Below are 19,851 nucleotides of genomic sequence, written 5' to 3' on the forward strand. Positions count from 1 at the left end.
TACTTACGAAGCATTGATATTGGTAGACAGAGATACATGTGAAGAAGGATATATTTAGGACATAGTACAACATGCTTGTCATCAATAACATCGAATCATGTTTTTTATATGAAACTGAGTGTGTTTAGAAATGCTTTAAGTTTCTATTTAATCGATTTTTATTTTCCCTGGTTTTCTGCTTTTGAAAGGTAGCAGAATTTCAAGTGAATGAAAGTCAGAGCAATATAAAAGTAAATCCAAATAGAAGATTGTGTGGCAATGCCTCCCCTGTTGGGTTTTGTTCAGTTTACTCAGTATTTTTTTTCCTCTTTATTATTTGCAAATCCTTCTTTTCACTTATCAGCTTTTACTTTTCTGCCTCTAGATCAGTATATTTGTTCTTCCTGCCTTCCTAAAAGCTCATCTCTTGTGAGATGAAGGTCCCTTTCCACTCCCTTACTGGACGCTAGTTCACTATGTAGAATGTTTAAAGTGAGACATCATGAATTAAGCTGTTCTCTTTTTCTTCCTTTAGTTTGTCTATATTTGCTTGCCACAATTCCTACTTCTGTTTTTAGCCTGCCTTGGATAGGGTAGCCTGTCTCTCGCCTAACTCTAAAATATGATATGGAAACTGTGCCATTGAGAAAGTCAATATAATCATATCCATCCTGAACATTTTCATGCCATATCTTTAATAATGGGTATTGTATATTTACTGCCAGAGCAATTTGAAATCTAGGAATCCCTTGTTGTTTTATATATGACACAGGTGGATCTGGGACAGAGATTCCTACTTAGCTTCTCTGCATGTACCTTGAAATGACATCTGACATTTTTGTGATATATTTGGGTTTCTTATATTTTATGGGAAGGAAATCTGCTTTCTGAAATTGACTTTACAAATTTAAATCTAGGCTTTCTGTGACGAGTCCCAGTTCCTAAATGTATTAGAACGCCTGTGTCTGATGAATGGTTCAGTCAAACCTCTAGTTTTTTCAGTGGGCATACATATGTGGCTACATACATGACATAATATATAACTGAATGAGCTAGGTTACAAAGTATGTTTGGGAGGAAGAAAATGGAAGCCCGTTGTGCAAGAAATTTTGCGCAAGACTAAGGTGGTTTCTCGACCTCGACTCACACTCGTATTGGTCGATTTGCAGACATATTTTACTAGACAAAATATGTCTTTTTGAATTTCCCTTGGAACTTATTTCCTGCATGGGAGAAAGCCGTGAAATACACGAAAAAAAAATGCAACAACAAGAGAAGTTTTGCGAGGTTCGAAGAACCATTATTTCGCATAATACGCCTAACCTTACGACCTTTGATTGAGGATACCTCGGACAAATCTAAGACACTTGAAGGAGTTACACTACAGCAAAAAACACCCTATTTGATATACCTTTGGACCTGACAAGTAAGTCTCTTTAATTTATATACTTATATTTTTCAAATTTGTCGGATGTTATGAAAAATAATGAGATCGGGGAAACATGTGCAGCATCTCGACGTATTTTTATTTTTCAATTTAGTTCATTGTTCCATATACATTCTATTGTAAACGCTCTCAACTGCAGAATACCCTGCCACTCATTTACATGTTATTGAATAAGATTAACGTTTATTGTGATGACTCGATCTTCAAAGCCTCCCAACGCATGTAAATAAGGTAAATATGCTCAATTGGCTGTGCATGATATGTGGTCTACAATCAGATGCGTCTGTTTTCGTTTATTTTGTGATTAACTCTGTTTTGCTTGAGTAGCAATTTATGCTGAATGACAAATCATACAAAACGTGCCAACCTCCATATTTTGCCATTTTTGTACCTTTGTCTTTGTGAAGTTTCTTTGATAAGCTCTGTGTTGCTCGATTTTGTTGACTTCCTTGTTTCGATAAAACGAGAGCGTTAGTAGTTACCGTGGATCTAAAATAATTCATCTGCCGCTGCATTTTAATCGTGCACATACAATTAAAAAGGCCTAATTATAGCAAGTGTATCCATACAAACAGTTTGAAAGAGAAGAGCGCATAGCTACCACAAAAATGAGCAGCAGGTTCCGGTTTGCCTTTTGTTATTTTACATGCAGAAAGTTTGTAAGGGAAACTGTCCAATCAGAAAACCATTACGATTAAAGTCCCTCACCAAATGCACTTACGATTACAAAGTGACTGTTTATACCGTGTTTCGGCTAGACCTCTAGAACTGAGATCCAGAGAACGATCGATAGCATTGAATTCCAATATTTTGCTTTGAATTTCTTCACTACCCAAAAGAAACGAAGATTCGAAAGGCTAAGAGACAAGTAAAAATGCTTTTCATGCCGATCTTTGATTGCGTGGCTGGTCTTGATGGCTTGAACATGCGCATCCCAGGTTGTATCTTTCACACCGAAAACCGCATTCCAATAATTTTATTAACTTTCCACGGTATAGAAATGGTACGTAGAGTGTCCCAGCGTAAAAAAAAAAGTGAAATGACTTTTAGATGTGTTTAAGCACGTTGTTTGAACATCTGCAAACAATTCAAGCACGTACCTAAACGCACTTAACTATGGGCGTTCTCTCAAAAAAAAGTGTTTTCAACAACCGAGTTTTCCTTTCATCTAGCTGATGAACTTTAATGAACTTCGTTTTTTTCGTCGATGAACCTTGGACAAACAGCAGACAGCGTAGATGTACACAAGATAAGTTTAAAGTTGATTGACCTAAAATATTCGCACGCAGTTGTTGTTAAGGACGCTAAGCAGTAGGATCGATAAAAACTCGCGTTAAATATAAATTAAGAGCTTTCGGACTATACCTCTTCTTTAACTAGTCGACTTTTTGCAAATTTCGATCTTGATCTAGAGAGCAGGTATCCAGAATAATCTGGAACGTAGGAATTGTAATCGTACTTCATCCATGCTAAGAGCATGGCGAACTCTTTTACAGATTACCTTTTAAGAATCCTCCTTTCAACCTCGGAAACAGTTCTTCTGGAACAAGGGATCGCAATCATGCATTTGCATTAACAAATATGCTTCTTGAAGAGTACAAGACGTGGTGGTTATCGTATGATTGGAATTCAATTAGCTTTGTATCCATTGTACACCAGCAATAGAATTTTCTTTTTGAAAAGTTTTTCCTATAGGAGATAGTTCTCAGCGCCCGGTTCAGTGTAGTCTTTTCCCCCCTCTTTTTTCCTTTTTTCCTTGTTTTCCCCCCTTCTTTTTCTTTCCCGACGTCGTATCGATACAAACCAGACAAAGCCAAAAATTTTTCCCCCCCCCCGGTTCCTGACCGGTAGCCCCAATGTAGCTGCCGTGTTTACTTGATTTTTTAAGACACGTCGGATACTGTGTTTAGGGCGTAAAATTTCAGTTAAATGGTCACCCCCTTTTACTTCTCAGGGCTGGACTTAGAGTTAGTTGACTAGATATTGTTGGTGCTTCTAAAAGTTTATCTTTTGCATAACCCCGGGAGGCTGAATAAAGGTGTTTTCAAAAATTTGAGCCAAACTTGTTTTTGGTTAGACTGACTCACTCATGCTCTTTTCTGAACATAAACGAGTAATTATTTGTGTTGGAGAATATAATAGTTCTAACCTCGTGTTTTCTGAGTTAATAATTGTGTACCATGCATGTATGACTAGACAGGTGAAGGACCTCAAATTGTAATAGTGAAATTTAAATCAGTCATTTTCGCCATGTTTCTGCACTTACTAAAAACGGTCACACATTTCCATAATGACTTATTGCCCTAACATTATTACTTTGGTGGCTCTTCACAGGAACGCAATATTCTTCCTCTTAGGTGACACTCTAATGACCTAGAAAATTTATATATGGACCTCTCTAGTGGATTTAGACCCAGCACTTTCCGTATCTCTCATCAAGCTCGACGTGCGGGAGCCCCGCCTCTAAAAGCGTTGTACATTGCCAACGTGTCACATGAAGTTTTTTTGCTTTTGTTACTTTGGAGACCTATTGATTGGCAAACCGGTAGTAGTGTTCAGCTGATTATGAGACGTTTTCATAATGCATTCGAAAATGTATTGCTGTTTATAATTCCACTGTACAATTCTCAGCTCACCGCCCCATTATACAAGAACTCAGTTTAACAAGTAGGGGATTTGGTTGATTCGGCCCAGCTGCATGGCGATTTCTCACTCCTCTTACTCATTGTCTGGTCACAGACATTGCAGGCGCAATTAAGCTTAATCTAAAAGACGTGCAAAGATCCACCATCTATGAAGTACAAGAACACGCTGATTCTGGGAATTTTTCGATACAAAGCATAGTGTGATGTCAGCCAACCCTACACACGCCTCATTTCCATCGCTCCTGGACGAACCAAGATTATCAAATATTTGCGGACGGTACCCAGGAACAGGTAGAACCACAGGGTGACAGTCTCAACACAATCGCGCACATTCATGTGAAAGACGGGAAAGGTAGAAAGAGTCAACTGCGCCACTAAAGCATTTTTTAGACCTTCCAATGGTCATCATAGAGCAGAAAAATGGCGAGGTTTTAAAGGCAAGAGGCCAGATATTAAAATGTCAACAAAGAGATTTAGCAAACCGACCGTTACGATCTTGGCTAGGACTAAACACTATCGTTCCATGCGCTTCGGGCATCAGAGGAAGCGCATGTGAAGATATCTCGTACTCTGAACAAAGAACCGTCTTGTTTAATGATACTGAGAAGATAAACTAGTCCACGATCGGTAGAGAGGGAAAAAAGATGAGGCCTTTCCATGAATGTGTTGCGCTGTTTCACCGACAGAAGCATGAAGGGGGGGTTGGGGGGGGAGGCGTCTAAGAGCAGCGAGGCGTCAAACAGAGTCACTGAGAATGATTCACAGCAGATAAAAAACAGATAAAACACTGTTTCATGGCGACAGCTTGGACCACGCAATATCATACCTCGGGGCAATTTCGCAGAGATCTCGGGTGTTCACGGTGACTGGTCTTCTGACTGGTTGATTCTTGTGTGTCATGCACAGAGACAAGACTAAGACGGTGAGCAGAAATGTTAATCAGAAACGACACATGAAAACACCTGTTTTTGCATTAGGGTTCATGGTAAAAGCTTTGAATAGAGGCTTGTTTATAGACTTGTTAAGAGCCTTGCATTCTTAGATTTTGTACTGAACCTAAAGGTGCCCCCCACCCTTCAAGAAGAAAAGGGAGCTTGAGCCAAAATATATGAACTTCTACTTGTGCTCCAATATTTATAATGCTTTCTACCCATTTACCAATAAAAGGAAAGAGCATCGTTTCAAACATTAAGGTGCCTTTGAGAAAATAAACGATTGCTTTTCTTGTAATTCTGTAAGCCCTCGACCATACAAAATCGTTTTTTAAAAAATAGTCACGTTATTCTAGCCGGGCATTCATCGATGCACTCATTCGCCCCCCTTAAAGCCACTCAAACGCGTTTAAAAAACTAATCTCCAATCTTCGTGAAAAACACCGAACGCGACAGTGTGTCGCAGAGATTAGTACTCCAGCCGCCGGGCTAAGCAGTGCTGAGATTGGACCTCTGCTCCACAAGGAAAAACCTCTGTGGTATCTTAGACATGTGTGAGGATCTGCCAGTCGAATTTATAAATATAGGGTTTTTGGACTGAGTTAGTAGAGGAGACGTGCTCCGGGAAGGGGGATTCGGGAAAAGGAAATTTGGGTAGTGGTCTGCAACTAAGCACCTTTTAAACCTCATTATTCTCAAGACACATCCTATTGCACCACTATGGCAATAAAGGAAAAAAACCTTATATGTTGTGGCTTTATCGACCGTTTATGATGCCAAATCCATCCCTGTCCGAGGTGACCAATGCGGATATCTCCCTTTAATATTAATCAATTGCCAGGCAGGAAAGGTGGACTAAAACAAAAGAAAAAACGTCACATAGGCTTAAAATTAGGAAAGGAATGCGACAGTAAGGCCGGAGACGTACTTCAAGAAATTGACCCTAAGAGGGCCAAAAACTTGAAAGACTACTAAATATCGCAAATGCTGCGCGTTGCTAACATTCAAACCTCTTTCAAGACTCCCGTTTCGAAGCAATAATGTCATTTAGAACCCCCTCCCCCAATTACTGAGGGAGGGGGGTCCTCAAGTCCAACTTCATCTAATGGGCAATTTGTCGATGTATTAAAATTCAAACTAGGATCCCTAGGCTTGGGGAATAAAACAAAGGAACTCCATTGTGGTTGAGGTATAGATAAGTCATATCTTTTGATTTATTCCCCTCTAGCTGCGGAGCCATGTTGGGATTTAATACATCGAAAGGGCCCATTATTTAAAGTTTAAGCTATGGTGTGGTTATGTACATACGTACAAAAGGTAAGGGCTTTGGAAGTGGTTAGAGGACTGGTTTAATATATCACTTCACCTTCAAACATGTAATTTATATACTTCTTTATTTTAAACATATATAGACTTTAATCAAACATACACCAATCAAAGAACAGCTGTCTTACCAAGTCAACAAGTCAACCAAATTAGATCTGATTCATAAGAAGCCAACAAAATTTAGTTTCTCATCAGCCTATTACAGATAAGTTTCTGTATTTTGTGACCTCTTTGCCTTTTTTTCATTATTAAATGTCTCTCATCAAATCAGTTGTTGGTATCAAATATATTATTACTCTGGTAATAACTAGTAATTAAGAAAATGTCTCGTTAAAACGTTTTGCTGCTGAGCTATTTAAACTAGTAACTTTTATAGAAAAACTATTCTACATGTGCCATCGCTTTAATTTTCTCATTTAGCAAAATTCACTGCCTTCTTTTCAGTGTAAATCAGATTAAAAAAGCTCATAAACGAATTTTCATTTATCCAATATTCTCGCACTCAAAATTGTGGTTGAGATTAGCTGTCTGCTTTGTGAAAGTATCAAAGTCACAGCCCTGGAAGGGGAAGGAAGTCAGCTACCGAAGCAATTCCTCTTGAGTCGTAGAGTTCCCTCGGAAGGTTTGAAGGAGACAGATGACTGAAAAAGCATCTTACATTTCCTGTTGTGAACAAAACATTTTTATTGTTTGTCATTCATAAATACCTCTTTAAAAAGGTTTAGTGGAGAAAGAATACCGCCATAATTGAGTGATCGTAAGGGATTTTATTTTTATTTCTTTTTCTTCTGAGTAAAAAATGTTATATTTAAAATGCGATCAAATCTACTCGGGATAACTCCATTCATTTTTTTTCTCTGCTTCTTAGAGGATTCTTATCACCCTTTTCTGTGAATTCATCAAATTGGAAGAGAACATTTGTAGATATCTTTGTCGATATCCCCACATAATATTCTTGTTGACATTGCATCCAGAGGTTGAGTAAATGTTATGTGAAATATTAGCTTATTCCGTATTCATACCTTAAACTTACTAAGCAAGATTTTTAAAGGGTAGAGCTCGATCACAGCATCATTTAAGCCATGTTGTGGAGTGTTGTTGCTCTGCGACCAAAGAATGACGCTGTTCATGAAAAATTATACGTCTAAGATTCACCATTACAGACATTTCACCAAATTTACCTGAAGTGATAAGAGACTTCCGAAAAGCGAAAGTGAGCGTTTGTCACATGACTTAAATACTGTTCCAATAATCACTTCCACACACCTAGAATTGTTCGAATAGAGGGGGGTAAGTTCCATAAGAAACCGTGGTGCTGCCTGAGCGAGGGGTATAAAATGATAAATTGGTATAATCAACTGAGTTGATGATGTAAATTGGCCACCATGAAGAGAGTCTCTAAAGCTAACGTTTCGAGCGTTAGCCTTTCTTCAAAGCAAATAGAACTTTGGATTGTGTCAGTTTTCTTTGCATGAAAATGAAGCAATGCTATTGTTGGGAACATGGTAACGAGAAAAAAAACGAATAAATTAGTTAAATGAAAAGCGTTATATACCGTGGGGATTAAAAGTGCCGGGTTAAACCTTATCAAAATTCTAAGTGAGCATTGATATTCATGCTAGGGAGTCGCTTTACAATCGACTAGATAAGGATCTGGCGAACAAATTTAAAATTCTACGATGTATCTTTCTCTACCTGTTATGGTGCACAACTATCATTGTCATTCGAGAGTATTCCTCCTCCAGCACGATTTTCCATACGGCGACTTACATAGGATACGGACTTTTCGGGCCAAACGATAGGTTGGAAGCTTTGGTACTCTTTGTTCTTTACTAGACGTGTTATTGGTGTCCTAGGTACATATTGCCTGTCAGACGTTATCATTGCATCAAAGTCCTGTGGATGAGAACTCCCAAGAACGCGAAAATAGGAGTTAGCCTTAAATCTCCATATTGCTTTTAGACACAGGGTATGATTTGAAATTAAAAAAACTGCATGGCAGGCACTGACTTTTGAAAATTTGTAAAGTAACTAATTTTGAAGATAAACTTGACCTTAGCAAGACTCGCCGAGACCTAACTGAAATAGGACAATTCAAATTTTGGTAAAAGTTTGATCCTGATTTTGAATTATCTAAAAACTTTCAAAAGCCCTTGTTTTCCATTTTCTTTCCTTCCTGGCATCTCTTGACCCAAGAGAAATGAAGCTAGCCATGAAGATTTCTAAATTTGTTTTCCTCGTCCGGCTTGGCAACTAAATCGACTGAGTCAGCTTACATCAATAACTTATTAACAGTTTGGGCAGCAGTAGATTCAGACCTTATAAAAAGGGAAAAACGTTTATAAATCATATCAAAATCATGATAATTGTAACTTTTAACATGAGTAAGCTTTGCAGGTTAAGTGAATGGTATGATGAAATTAAAGTGAAAAGATTCTCTTTATCGTGCAGCAGTTACCGGTCCCTCTCTAGATTCTTATAAATGTTTTCCAAATTCAACTTTATAAGATGCTAAGAGTAGAGAAATTACTAAAAAAATTTGAAATTTTATCTTAAAATTTCAAACTATTAACATTCCAACACGTTATAAGATGGTTTATTTTGGCTTTTACGTCTCCCAAAGTGACTTCATTCCCCAGTTTTATAACATTCCTGCCGGAATAAAATAAGATTGGGTGTATTCATTCATATTTGACATTTACATCATATATTTCATTACTCTAGAGCCAAAAATTGAATAGCCAAACATTGTGATAAAGTTAGACTGCCACAATGTTTAGTCTTGTAATAAACAGTGAAATCGCTAAAGGCGAAGATAAGAAAACACTGCGTCCATGAAATGGTCATACCAATGAATGGGATCTAATAGCGCATATAGTGTGGATAAATCTGTTCGCCAAGAACTATTTAATCGTTCGATATTGTTTGTATGAAAACGAAATCGTGTGCAGAGGGCAGAAAGATTACCTTTTAAGGCGAAAAAAAAATCGCATCCATGAAATAGTAATACCAATGAAAGGGATATCATGGCGTATACAGAGTGGGTAAATCCGTTTGTCTTGAACCATTAAACCGTTCAGGATTGGTTGTATGAGGCCGAATTCACGCGCAGAAGGCAGAAAGATTACCTTTTATCAGCATGAGTGACATTCTAATTGATTACAGAAGCCATTATAAGACCTTGCAGAATTTGGATTTACATTACATTTGGATTTGATGGATGTAAAGCGTGATGGTCATAGTCTTGGCCTGAAATTAAAGATTGGTTTTTCCCTTTAAAAAGCTGTCTTATAATTTATATATAGGCCCTTTTAGTATTACAACAGAAACATAATTACCTTAAATGAATGAGAAAAAGAATAAGCTCAGTATTAATGATTGGTGGATATATGAAAATCATGTATGTGAAATGCGTAATGAGAAATGAATATGAAAGCTATCTTCGCAGAAATGAACACTACTTACAGTGCAGTGCTTTACCAACCGAGCTAACTAGCCTGAAGGCTGGCTTATTTTTCACTGCTGCTTGAGTAGTGTTCATTACCGCAAAGATTTCTTTCATATTCATTTCTTAATCCGCGGTTCACATGTATGATTTTCGTTTGCTAAACAAAAGGTCTCACCGATTCTTTTACATTTGCATTTGCTGCTGGAAAATCCACACTCAGTCTTTAGGCCACAACTGTTCCCATTACAGTACTGACATATAGAGTTACAACTGAAAAGTGTGCCTCTACACTGGCCATTACTGCAATTATCATTTCGAGTACAGCGGTCACCATCGTTGCACGCTACCCATCATTGTCTGACCAGGTACTTAAATTTTTACTGATGTCGCATCTCTGTAAACAGAATATTAAATCCAAGAGCTTGATTGAGCCTTCCAGGCAGAACAAATGGTCTCTGCATTATCTTCTCAGATTGATTCACATTAAGATTGAGATACAAATTGGAAAATATTAGCAATTCCAATTTTTTTTCATAACATTTCCATTGATATATAGTTTATGAGGGATCATACTTCAAATAGTGCGTTAATCCTTTTTTTTTTGCGAAGGACACCCGCGAAGGTCTATCGTATCCATAATATTTGTGGACAAGTTCAAGTCCTTTCCAAGCCTTTTTTTTTCAAATTTTCTCTCTCCAATTTCTCTTATTGCAGCTCACCTTTGCGGATCATTTCTTTTTTTAAATAATATTCCCTGATCAAAATATTATTCATCTCAATTGATCGTAAACAAACAAACAAACAAACAAACAAAAGTCTAAGTCTGAACGGTGGCGTACCTGACAAGGATTTCCTGGCTTGTAGTGATTCGTTGCGTAACATTTTCTTTGGCCCACCTGCTGTATTATGCAATATCCAGGCTCAATTGGACAGCCGCTGCCGTCATGTGTTTCACAGGACAGGCAGTTGTAGAGCGTTCCTACGCACGTGCCACTTAAACAGCGGTCGTCTTTTGTCTTCAGATTGGTGTCGTTGCACTTAAGGTTATTGTTGTTGGTCCATCTATCATTGTGGTTACTGTCACATTCCTAAGAAGATCAAGAGTAGCATGATTATATTGCAATACTGACACAGCCCACAGTTCCTCCAAGAATGTACCTCCTATATTCATTGATTATAATAAGAATTATTTTCAGAGTGTGTCTTTCTTTTATGAAAGATCTCAATGTTTTGACCACTCCAGTGGTGTGCCCAATGGCATATTCGTACATCTCTTCTTTGTTTGTGAGAAATAGCATTTTGATGGTTTCATCTAAAAAAAAATTACAACCTGAAACTCAAACCAACCTTCGATGTGACTCTAATAAAATTTGCCTTCCTCTATTCGCCCTCTTAGATATACTCAATAGTATCATCCCTTCATTTGGTCAACACAAGAGGATTCAGTATTTATGCATATTTTTCCTCTCTGCCCAAAGGGCTTTATTGTTATTCCCTCAGGAAGTTCAACATTAATTTGATGAGAAATACAAGGCTGCCAACCATATTACCTGGCATTGATGACCTGGTCTTAGTGAACCGTGATTGAAACACTGCCGTATACCGCTTTCGTTGATTACGCAGAATCTTGGTTTCACGCGGCAAACGTCATTCTGGCACTCCTCGCACGGGAGGCACGAGAAAGGCGTGCCGGAGCAAACCCCATTAGAACAGCGATCGTTTTTAGTGCACGCTTTGCCGTCGGTGCATGGTAAAGTATTGTTGTTTGTCCAAGCGAACTTGTCGCTGTCATTACAATCCTATCCAACAACAAAACACGATTCAGTAACATTAATTAGTTGAATCACGAAGAAGTTGGTTACTTTTGTTTAGCGGGCTAGCGAAACGCTGAGGAGTTCATGGACTTAATCGCAACATAGAGAGGGTAACAACTCATAATAATCCTGATTATAATTATACGAAAGAGTTTCTAAAGGTGACGTTTCGAGCGTTAGCTTTCGTCAAAGTGAAGGGCTAACGCTCGAAACGTCAGCTTTATAAACTCTTTTTGGTGGCCAATTTACATTATCAACCCAGTGGATAAAGCTAAATTATATTGCAATACTGACACAGCCCACAGTTCCTCCAAGAATGTACCTCCTATATTCATTGATTATATTAAGAATTATTTTCAGAATTTGTCTTTCTTTTATGAAAGATCTCAATGTTTTGACCACTCCAGTGGAGTGCCTAATGGCAAATTCGTACATCTCTTTTTTGTTTGTGAGAAATAGCATTTTGATGGTTTCATCTAAAAAAAATTACAACCTGAAACTCAAACCAACCTTCGATGTGACTCTGATTGATAAAATTTGCCTTCCTCTATTCGCCCTCTTAGATATACTCAATAGTATCATCCCTTTATTTGGTCTCCACAAGAGGATTCAGTATTTATGCATATTATTCCTCTCTGCCCAAAGGGCTTTATTGTTATTCCCTCAGGAAGTTCAATATTAATTTGATGAAAAATACAAGGCTGCCAACCATATTACCTGGCATTGATGACCTGGTCTTAGTGAACCGTGATTGAAACACTGCCGTATACCGCTTTCGTTGATTACGCAGTATCCTGGTTTCACGCGGCAAACGTCATTCTGGCACTCCTCGCACGGGAGGCACGAGAAAGGCGTGCCGGAGCAAACCCCATTAGAACAGCGATCGTTTTTAGTGCACGCTTTGCCGTCGGTGCATGGTAAAGTATTGTTGTTTGTCCAAGCGAACTTGTCGCTGTCATTACAATCCTATCCAACAAGAAAACACGATTCAGTAACATTAATCAGTTGAATCACGAAGAAGTTGGTTACTTTTGTTTAGCGAGCAAGTGAAACACTGAATAGTTCATGGACTTAATCGCAACATAGAGAGGGTAACATTTTCCCAGTAACAGTTTTAGGGAGAATAGGCATTTTCAGGAGTGGTTAGTGAAACTGCATTCTTTACTATGTAACGTCTGGCAGTCTTGACCTGTGTTGACCTTTTAATGAAAAAATAAAAATTTAATCTTCTCTTGTGGACGTCATAAGTTTTCCTTGTAGCTTTTGGAATTTATCAAGATGTTATCCTACGTTAATAAATTACATTTCTCTCCCTCTATCCGATGAACAATGCGTATAAAAAGTTATACAGTTATAGAAATGTTAAATACCTGACAGTGATTGCTAGGGTTAACTGTACCATAAGCGTGACAGTGGTTATTGATCTTACACTGCCTCAAGTCACATTTTGTACCCAGCTTGGTGTAGCAAGAATTGCATTTGCATGTGTAACTGCCATGTGTGTTGGTGCAGTTATGTTGGCATGGATTGTTGATGCACTCATCAACGTCTGTTGAAAGACAGTAAAAAGGAAATATGAAGATCTTCAATTCATGAGCGAAAATTTGCAAATTACTTGTATCTCGTAAAGAAATAGTAATGACAGTAATAATGATCAAATAATCAAATTGCTGAACATTACAACTTGCTATCACACTCGATATTAGAATTGTCAAAAAGCTACTTCATTGTGAATCATTTAAAAACATCAGTTTTCATTTCATAAATTAAAAATGCGTTATTGACCAAGCGTGAGGTCAAGATGACTGGATATTAGTCGAGTTCTCTTCTTCTTCTTGCGTTTTCATAGACCGACGCTAAGTTAAGGTACATAAAGACGCAAAAAATAAACCAAGGCTGATATCTAGCCATCTTAACTGAACGATCTTGGTCAATAACGGAGTTATTTCGCCTCAATAAAAACTAAGAACGACTTGTCTATTTTCGAGAGCTGGGAAAGAAAGTCAACTTTGATGGCGTGTTCTGGTTTTTTTTATTTCACACATAGAAACAAATTTCGATTTAATAACTTCATTCCTCATTGGTCTCGAATTCAACTAGCTTTTTCACCCTTGAGACAACGTGCGCCACAACTCAATTTCCTGCAACACGGAATTCTCAGATTACTGAAAACCTTCTAAAATCGTCGTTCTCAAAAGCTATCCTGGATATATAGTCAACTGTTTTACGGTAAATACATTCGCCGTTCTCATTTTACAGTTTCCTTACAGTATTTTGAATTTTTTTCGGTTGAATCCGAAGAAAAATTTATTTTAAGTGTCACGCGTGGATGTCTACGTACACTGTGTACAACGGGATCGGCGAAAAGGACAACGTTCGAATTCTCGCACTCTCTAGAAGCAGTCGAGGATTCTAAATAAAGATAAAATATTTTTCAATAGGAATTGGTGTTTGTAAAAGAGAAATATGGAAAAAATCAGACTGCCGGACGTTTAGTTATTCGAAGACTGTTTCTGGTAGCGTCCGAAGAAAATTTTCTAAGTGTCACGCTTGAATCTCTTCGTAGTCTGTGTTCAGGGTTGGCGAAACGGACAAAGTTTGAATGTTTTCATTCTCTTGAAGCGCTTGAGGATTGTAAATGAAGGTAGACTATTTTTTAAGGAAAATTTGTATATTTCAAAGAGAAATATGAAGTTATTTGAGGACCGTGTCCGGTCGTGTCATTGAAAATTTTAGAAGTGTCAAGCGCTTGGATAACGTTGTACTCTGTATACGGGGTTGGCGAAAAACATCAAGTGCGAAATTTTTGGCTTCCTGGAAGCGCTTGAAGATTGTAAATCAAGGTAGAACATTTTCGTATAAATATTTTGGATCTTGAAGAGAAATATGGAAAAATATCGGACTGCCGGACGTTCAATTATTTTAAGACCGTGGTAGCCGCCAGACGTTTAGTTACTTCCGTTGTAGGAATGTCAGCGACACTAAAAGTTTGCGTTACATTTATAATTTGCTGCTTTGCATAGACAACAACCTTGACAACTCTTTCGAGTGCAAGTTCCTCTCCACGGGCAGGAAACTTCAACTGACTCTTGATCCTATTTAAAAAGGATGGCAAATTTCAATGAAAAAAAGATGTATGAATGAAAACGTGATGGAACAACATTTTCACTTTACATAATAAATGTGACGTGATTTGATGTTCTGGAAAGTTTTACGGTATGCAAGTCAGCATGACTCAGCAGTCTGGAAATTTCTTCGATTATCGTACCGCTGATTATGAATTTGAATAGTCTTAACTAACCTCTTCAAGATGCTCACACCGAGACATTGGTCCATAGTTTCGCTGCCTGAATACGCAAAATTTTTCAGGAAGGACTCACCCTTCTCGCAACATGTCCCTTCGTATCCCAATCGGCAACTACATCCGCCACTATTCGGGGTGCCACCGTTATGGCAGTTACCCCTGTTACACGATCGTGTCACCACCAAATGATATGGACATTGTCCACCACACTTCGCGGAAAAAGTTTTCTGTCGCATGCGAGTCTGCGTGCCATTAGTTCCACAAGGATGGGAGCAAGGACTCCAAACACTCCTGCTTCCAACCCGACAGTTTACCGGATTGCATGGTGCTCTTCGTCTTCGTCTTCGCCTCCACGAGAAAGTCGAATTGATCTCAATGCACAAGAGCAGAAAGCAAATTGTCAAAATGCTGATTTTCATATCGCGTTTCTGTCAGTTGTTTGCTTAGTAATTTCTTTTACTTAGTTAGACCTTATAAAATCGTCTGGCACTACCGGAAACCACGGACATTTTGCGCCGGCGGTAAATCTGACCAGTTTATAAGCTGCGCATGCTGTAGAGTATGTAACAAGATGGCGGACGGAGAGAGCAAGAAATGAAAACAGAATGATCATAAAGCGCTTTACGAATTCTTTCCAACAGATAATTATCAAGTAAATGATAAGGAAAGACTGCTTTCGAAACGGAAAAGCGGCAATGGAAGTACTTACTCGACCGTTCCACTTCTTATTTATTTCCTCATAAGAGAAAGAGTACCTTATCAAGTGGAAAGGATGGCCCATGTCATCATGTACTTGGGACCCTGCACTCCATCTGTCTAAAGAGCTTATCTGGTGAGATGAATTATTACCGCAACAACATGATTTTTCAGTTTATACTAAAATGTAAAGAAAGCTTAAAAAGTTGAAGTAAATATAGTGCCTTCAGAACAAGACAGGCTTTTTAGTTGGCTTCCAATATTTAAAATTTTTTAAAAAATTTGTTTTTGTTCTAGTAAATCTGTTTTCTGAATCTCCTCTAGACTTTGTAATAAGCCTCCACAATCCTCAGAAAGTGAAATTGCTTCAGCATCTGATGGCTTTTATTTGGCAGTCAAGTGAATTTAAAAATCAAATGCTGTCAAAGTGCAGCACACTTGCTCATTCAACATAAAGCAGGATGTCTATTGATATTTTTTAACTCAAAGGAATAACATCAATGGACTCTAAATACACCATGCTCAGCTTAAAAGATTTTTACATGTTGTCTCTACCCTATCATTGGTGGTATATATGCGGATGCTCATGGCCGGGGAAAGGCTATTGATTTTCCTTTAAAGATGAAAGCTTACGTTGGAAACTCACCAAAGCATGTCATTGTGAAAGTAGGGAAACTTATTCAAGCTCCAACAAACCCCTTGAGGTGATATCTCTCACAATTAATACTAAAACATGCAGTAAAGAATATTTACCAACCTAAATTTTAGCTATTTAATATTTTTAGGAAAGCCAACAAAGCATTGATATTTGGAAGATAGAGTTACATGTAAAGGACATACAGTTTTTACATTTGGATGTATTTAAGACAGTACAACATGCTTGTCATCAATAATATTTTAAATCATGTTTTTATATGAAACTGAGTGTGCTTAGAATTGCTTTTAAGTTTCTATTTTAATTAATTATTGTTATTATTGATTTTTTTTATTTTAAAGAATATTGACCAACCTAACTTTTAGCTATTTAATATTTTTAGTAACACCAATGAAGCATTGATATTTGGTAGATAAAGATACATGTAAAGAAGGATATAAAATTGTTACATTTGGAGGTATTTAAGACAGTACAATATGCCTGTCATCAATAACATTTAATCATGTTTTTATATGAAACTGAGTGTGCTCAGAATTGCTTTTAAGTTTCTATTTTTAATTGATTTTTATTTTCCCTGATTTCTTGCTATTGAAAGGTAGCGGAATTTAAATTGTTAAGCAAGTCAACGCGATATAGAAGTCAAGCCAAATAGAAGTTTGTGCAGCAGTGCCTCCCTATTGTTAGTGAAGAAGAGAAATAAGTTGGGTTTTTCTTCATTTTACTCAATCCTTTTTCCCTCTTTATTTGTTTGCAAATCCCTCATTTCATTTATCAGCTTTTGCTTTTCTGCCTCTAAAGCATTATATTTTTTCTTTCAGTCTGAAAGCTCATCTTTCGTGAGATGAAGGTCCCTTTTCACTCCCTTAATGGACACTAGTTCACTTTGTAGAATGCTTAAAGTGAGACATTATGAATTAAGCTGTTCTCTATTTTTTCCTTTAGTTTGTCTATATTTGCATGACTCAACTCCTGCCTCTCTTTCTAGCCTGCCTTGGATAGGGTAGCCTGTCTCTCAGCTCTAAACCACGATCTGGAAACTGTGGCATTGAGAAAGTCAATGTAATCACATCTATCCTGAACATTTTCATGCCACATCTTTAATAATGGGTATGGTCTATTTACTGTCAGAGCAATTTGAAATCTAGAAATCCCTTGCTGTTTTATTAATGACAAAGGTGGACCTGGGACAGAGATTTTCCACTCAGCTTCTCTGCATGTACCTTGAAATGACATCTGACATTTCTGTGGTAAATTTTGGGTTTCTTATATTTATGCGAAGGAAATCTAAAATCGAATTTTCAAATTAAATCTAGGCTTTCTGTAACGAGACCCAGTTCTTCGATGTATGAGAACGCCCGTGACTGATGAATGGTTCAGTCAAACCTCTAGTTTTTTCAGTGGGTATACATTCTGTGCTGACATACATGGCGCATATATAATTAAATAAGCCAGGTTACAAAGCATATTTTAGGAGAAAGAAAATGGAAGTCCTTTGTGAAGAAATTTTGGGCAAAACTACGGCGGTTTTTGAAGTTCCCTTGGAACTTATTTCCTGCATGGGAGGAAGTCGTAACATACACTAAAAAAACTGCAACAACAGGAGAATGTTTTGCGAGGTCGAGGGACCATTGTTTTTTATAAGACGCCTAACCGTACGACAATTGATTGAGGATACCTCAGACAAATCTAAGACACTTGAAGGAGTTACACAAGAGCAAAAAACACCCTGTTTGATATGACAAGGAAGTCTCGTTGATTTATCTACTTATATTTTCGAATTTGTCGGATGTTCTGGAAATAATGTGAGGTCGGGGAAACATGTAAGTAAGGTAAACGTGCTCAATTAGGCGGGTGCGCGATATGTGGTGTACAATACAGATTGGTCTGTTTTTCGTTTTCTCAGTGATTAACTTTGTTTTGCATGAGTAGCAATTTATGCTGAATGGCAAATGATACAAAACGTGCCAACCTCATTTTTTGCCATTTTTTGTGCCTTTATCATTGTTACGTTTCTTTGGGGTGTCCGGAAAGCTAAGACTAAGACCCGGAAAACTAAGACCCTGGTGTTTTTTAAGGGGAAATCATCAAACTTCAGCTTCCTTTACCTTTAGGTGGTAAAATGAATAAAATAAATGCACTCACACTTAAAAATAACAATTTAGCTAGCCTCTTCCAGACATTCAGACATATTAAACCGTTAAAGCGTTACGCCCGATAGTAAGAAGCCGTGACGGAACTTCAGACGTCAAATAACTTTTTTGGTGAAGTAATTATTTCAACACCTATAATCTCGAGTGCTTCTGGGTTATATAACTTTTGACACATCTCTAGACTTTCATTTATAGCCGGTCGATGAATAAAACCAATAACTTCCGTCGGCAAAGAATATCGCTTATCTGATGGCCTTGCTGCCATTCGATTCCCGACAGATGCCATAAAGGGGAGACGGATAAGTCGTCGAGTGATCTTTTCTATTTTATTTATGATTTTGCGTGTAATATCGCAAAGCCAGTTGTGTCCAAATGGTCATCAAATTATCATTAAAAATATGTTTCTACCAGTTTCGTATTGTTTACTGACGGAAACTTTGAGTAACTATAACTGGGTCACAATTCGCCAAAGCTGTGGAGTGAGTGAGCGTACAACAAAAGAAAAAAAACAACTTAAAAAAAATGGAAGCTGGTGCTATTTAAATACCTAACCATGAAAAGTAAAGCATTGGCACCAAGGCAACACGTGCTTCCGCCGACGAAATCATCAGACCGGATTGGAAATTGGCAAAGTTATCAGGACAATATGAAAGAATATTTGTTAGTAAGTAGCTTCAAAGTAATACGTTCTAGTGATAATATGGAGATAACAAAACGAAAAACGCAAAGCACCTTTTCGAAAAATACCGTTTTGCAAGGTAGACAAAGCACTGCTTCACTTCATTCGTTTTTTCGCAAACTTAAGTACACAGTGTAAAGCCACACAGCGACAACCGGAAATAGTTTCGTTTGCCATACCGTAGCCCCTTCTCGCCGCGCTTTTTTGTTTTTATTTTTTTTCGCGCCCCGTCTTTCGCGCTGCGCCCTAACTATAAACTGAATGTCTGGAAGAGGCTAGCTAAATTGTTATTTTTTGAGTGTGAGTGCATTTATTTTATTCATTTTACCACTTAAAGGTAAGGGAAGCTGAAATTTGTTGATTTCCCCTTAAAAAATTTCTTAGTTTTCCAGGTCTTAGTTTTCCGGGTCTTAGGTCTTAGGTCTTAGCTCTCCGGACACCCCGTTTCTTTGATAAGCTCTGTGTTGCTCGATTGTGTTGACTTCCTTGTTTCGCTAAACGAGAGCGTTAGTAGCTACCGTGGATCTTGAATAATTCATCTGCTGCTGCATTTTTAATCGGGCGCAGCCAGTGAAAATGGCCCAATTAAAGCAAGTGCATCCATAGAAACAGTTTGAAAGAGAGGAGCGCATAGCTACCACAAAAATTAGCAGCAAGTTCCTGTTTGCTTTTTTTGCTATTTTACTTGCAGAAAGTTGGTAAAGGAAAACTGTCAATCAGAAACCAAAACGACTAAAGCCCCAGTTCACCAAGTGCACATACGATTACAAAATGAC

At 37.8% G+C, this 19,851-nt stretch overlaps 1 protein-coding gene across 1 annotated transcript; it reads right to left on the reverse strand.

The window, feature by feature from the left end:
- Window positions 1-6,681: 6,681 nt before the first annotated feature.
- On the reverse strand, window positions 6,682-16,250 carry LOC131778276 (latent-transforming growth factor beta-binding protein 2-like). The gene is made up of 10 exons (XM_066165418.1): window positions 16,238-16,250; window positions 14,972-15,054; window positions 14,623-14,686; window positions 12,962-13,140; window positions 12,309-12,557; window positions 11,328-11,576; window positions 10,617-10,865; window positions 8,025-10,171; window positions 7,352-7,451; window positions 6,682-6,992 (listed from the first exon to the last, which is right to left on the reverse strand). The coding sequence occupies exons 1-8, from the start codon at window positions 16,248-16,250 to the stop codon at window positions 10,121-10,123; spliced, it is 1,137 nt and encodes a 378-aa protein (XP_066021515.1). The 3' UTR covers window positions 6,682-6,992; window positions 7,352-7,451; window positions 8,025-10,120.
- Window positions 16,251-19,851: the final 3,601 nt, after the last annotated feature.

Source organism: Pocillopora verrucosa, chromosome 4, assembly GCF_036669915.1.
Source record: "Pocillopora verrucosa isolate sample1 chromosome 4, ASM3666991v2, whole genome shotgun sequence".
NCBI classification, from domain to species: Eukaryota; Metazoa; Cnidaria; class Anthozoa; order Scleractinia; family Pocilloporidae; genus Pocillopora; species Pocillopora verrucosa.

Coding starts and splice junctions, on each gene's coding strand:
- LOC131778276 (XM_066165418.1), bottom strand. Junction 14,687..14,971: donor AGGGACATGTTGCGAGAAGG/GTGAGTCCTTCC, acceptor CTTTTTAAATAG/GATCAAGAGTCAGTTGAAGT. Junction 11,577..12,308: donor GACCAGGTCATCAATGCCAG/GTAATATGGTTG, acceptor GTTGTTGGATAG/GATTGTAATGACAGCGACAA.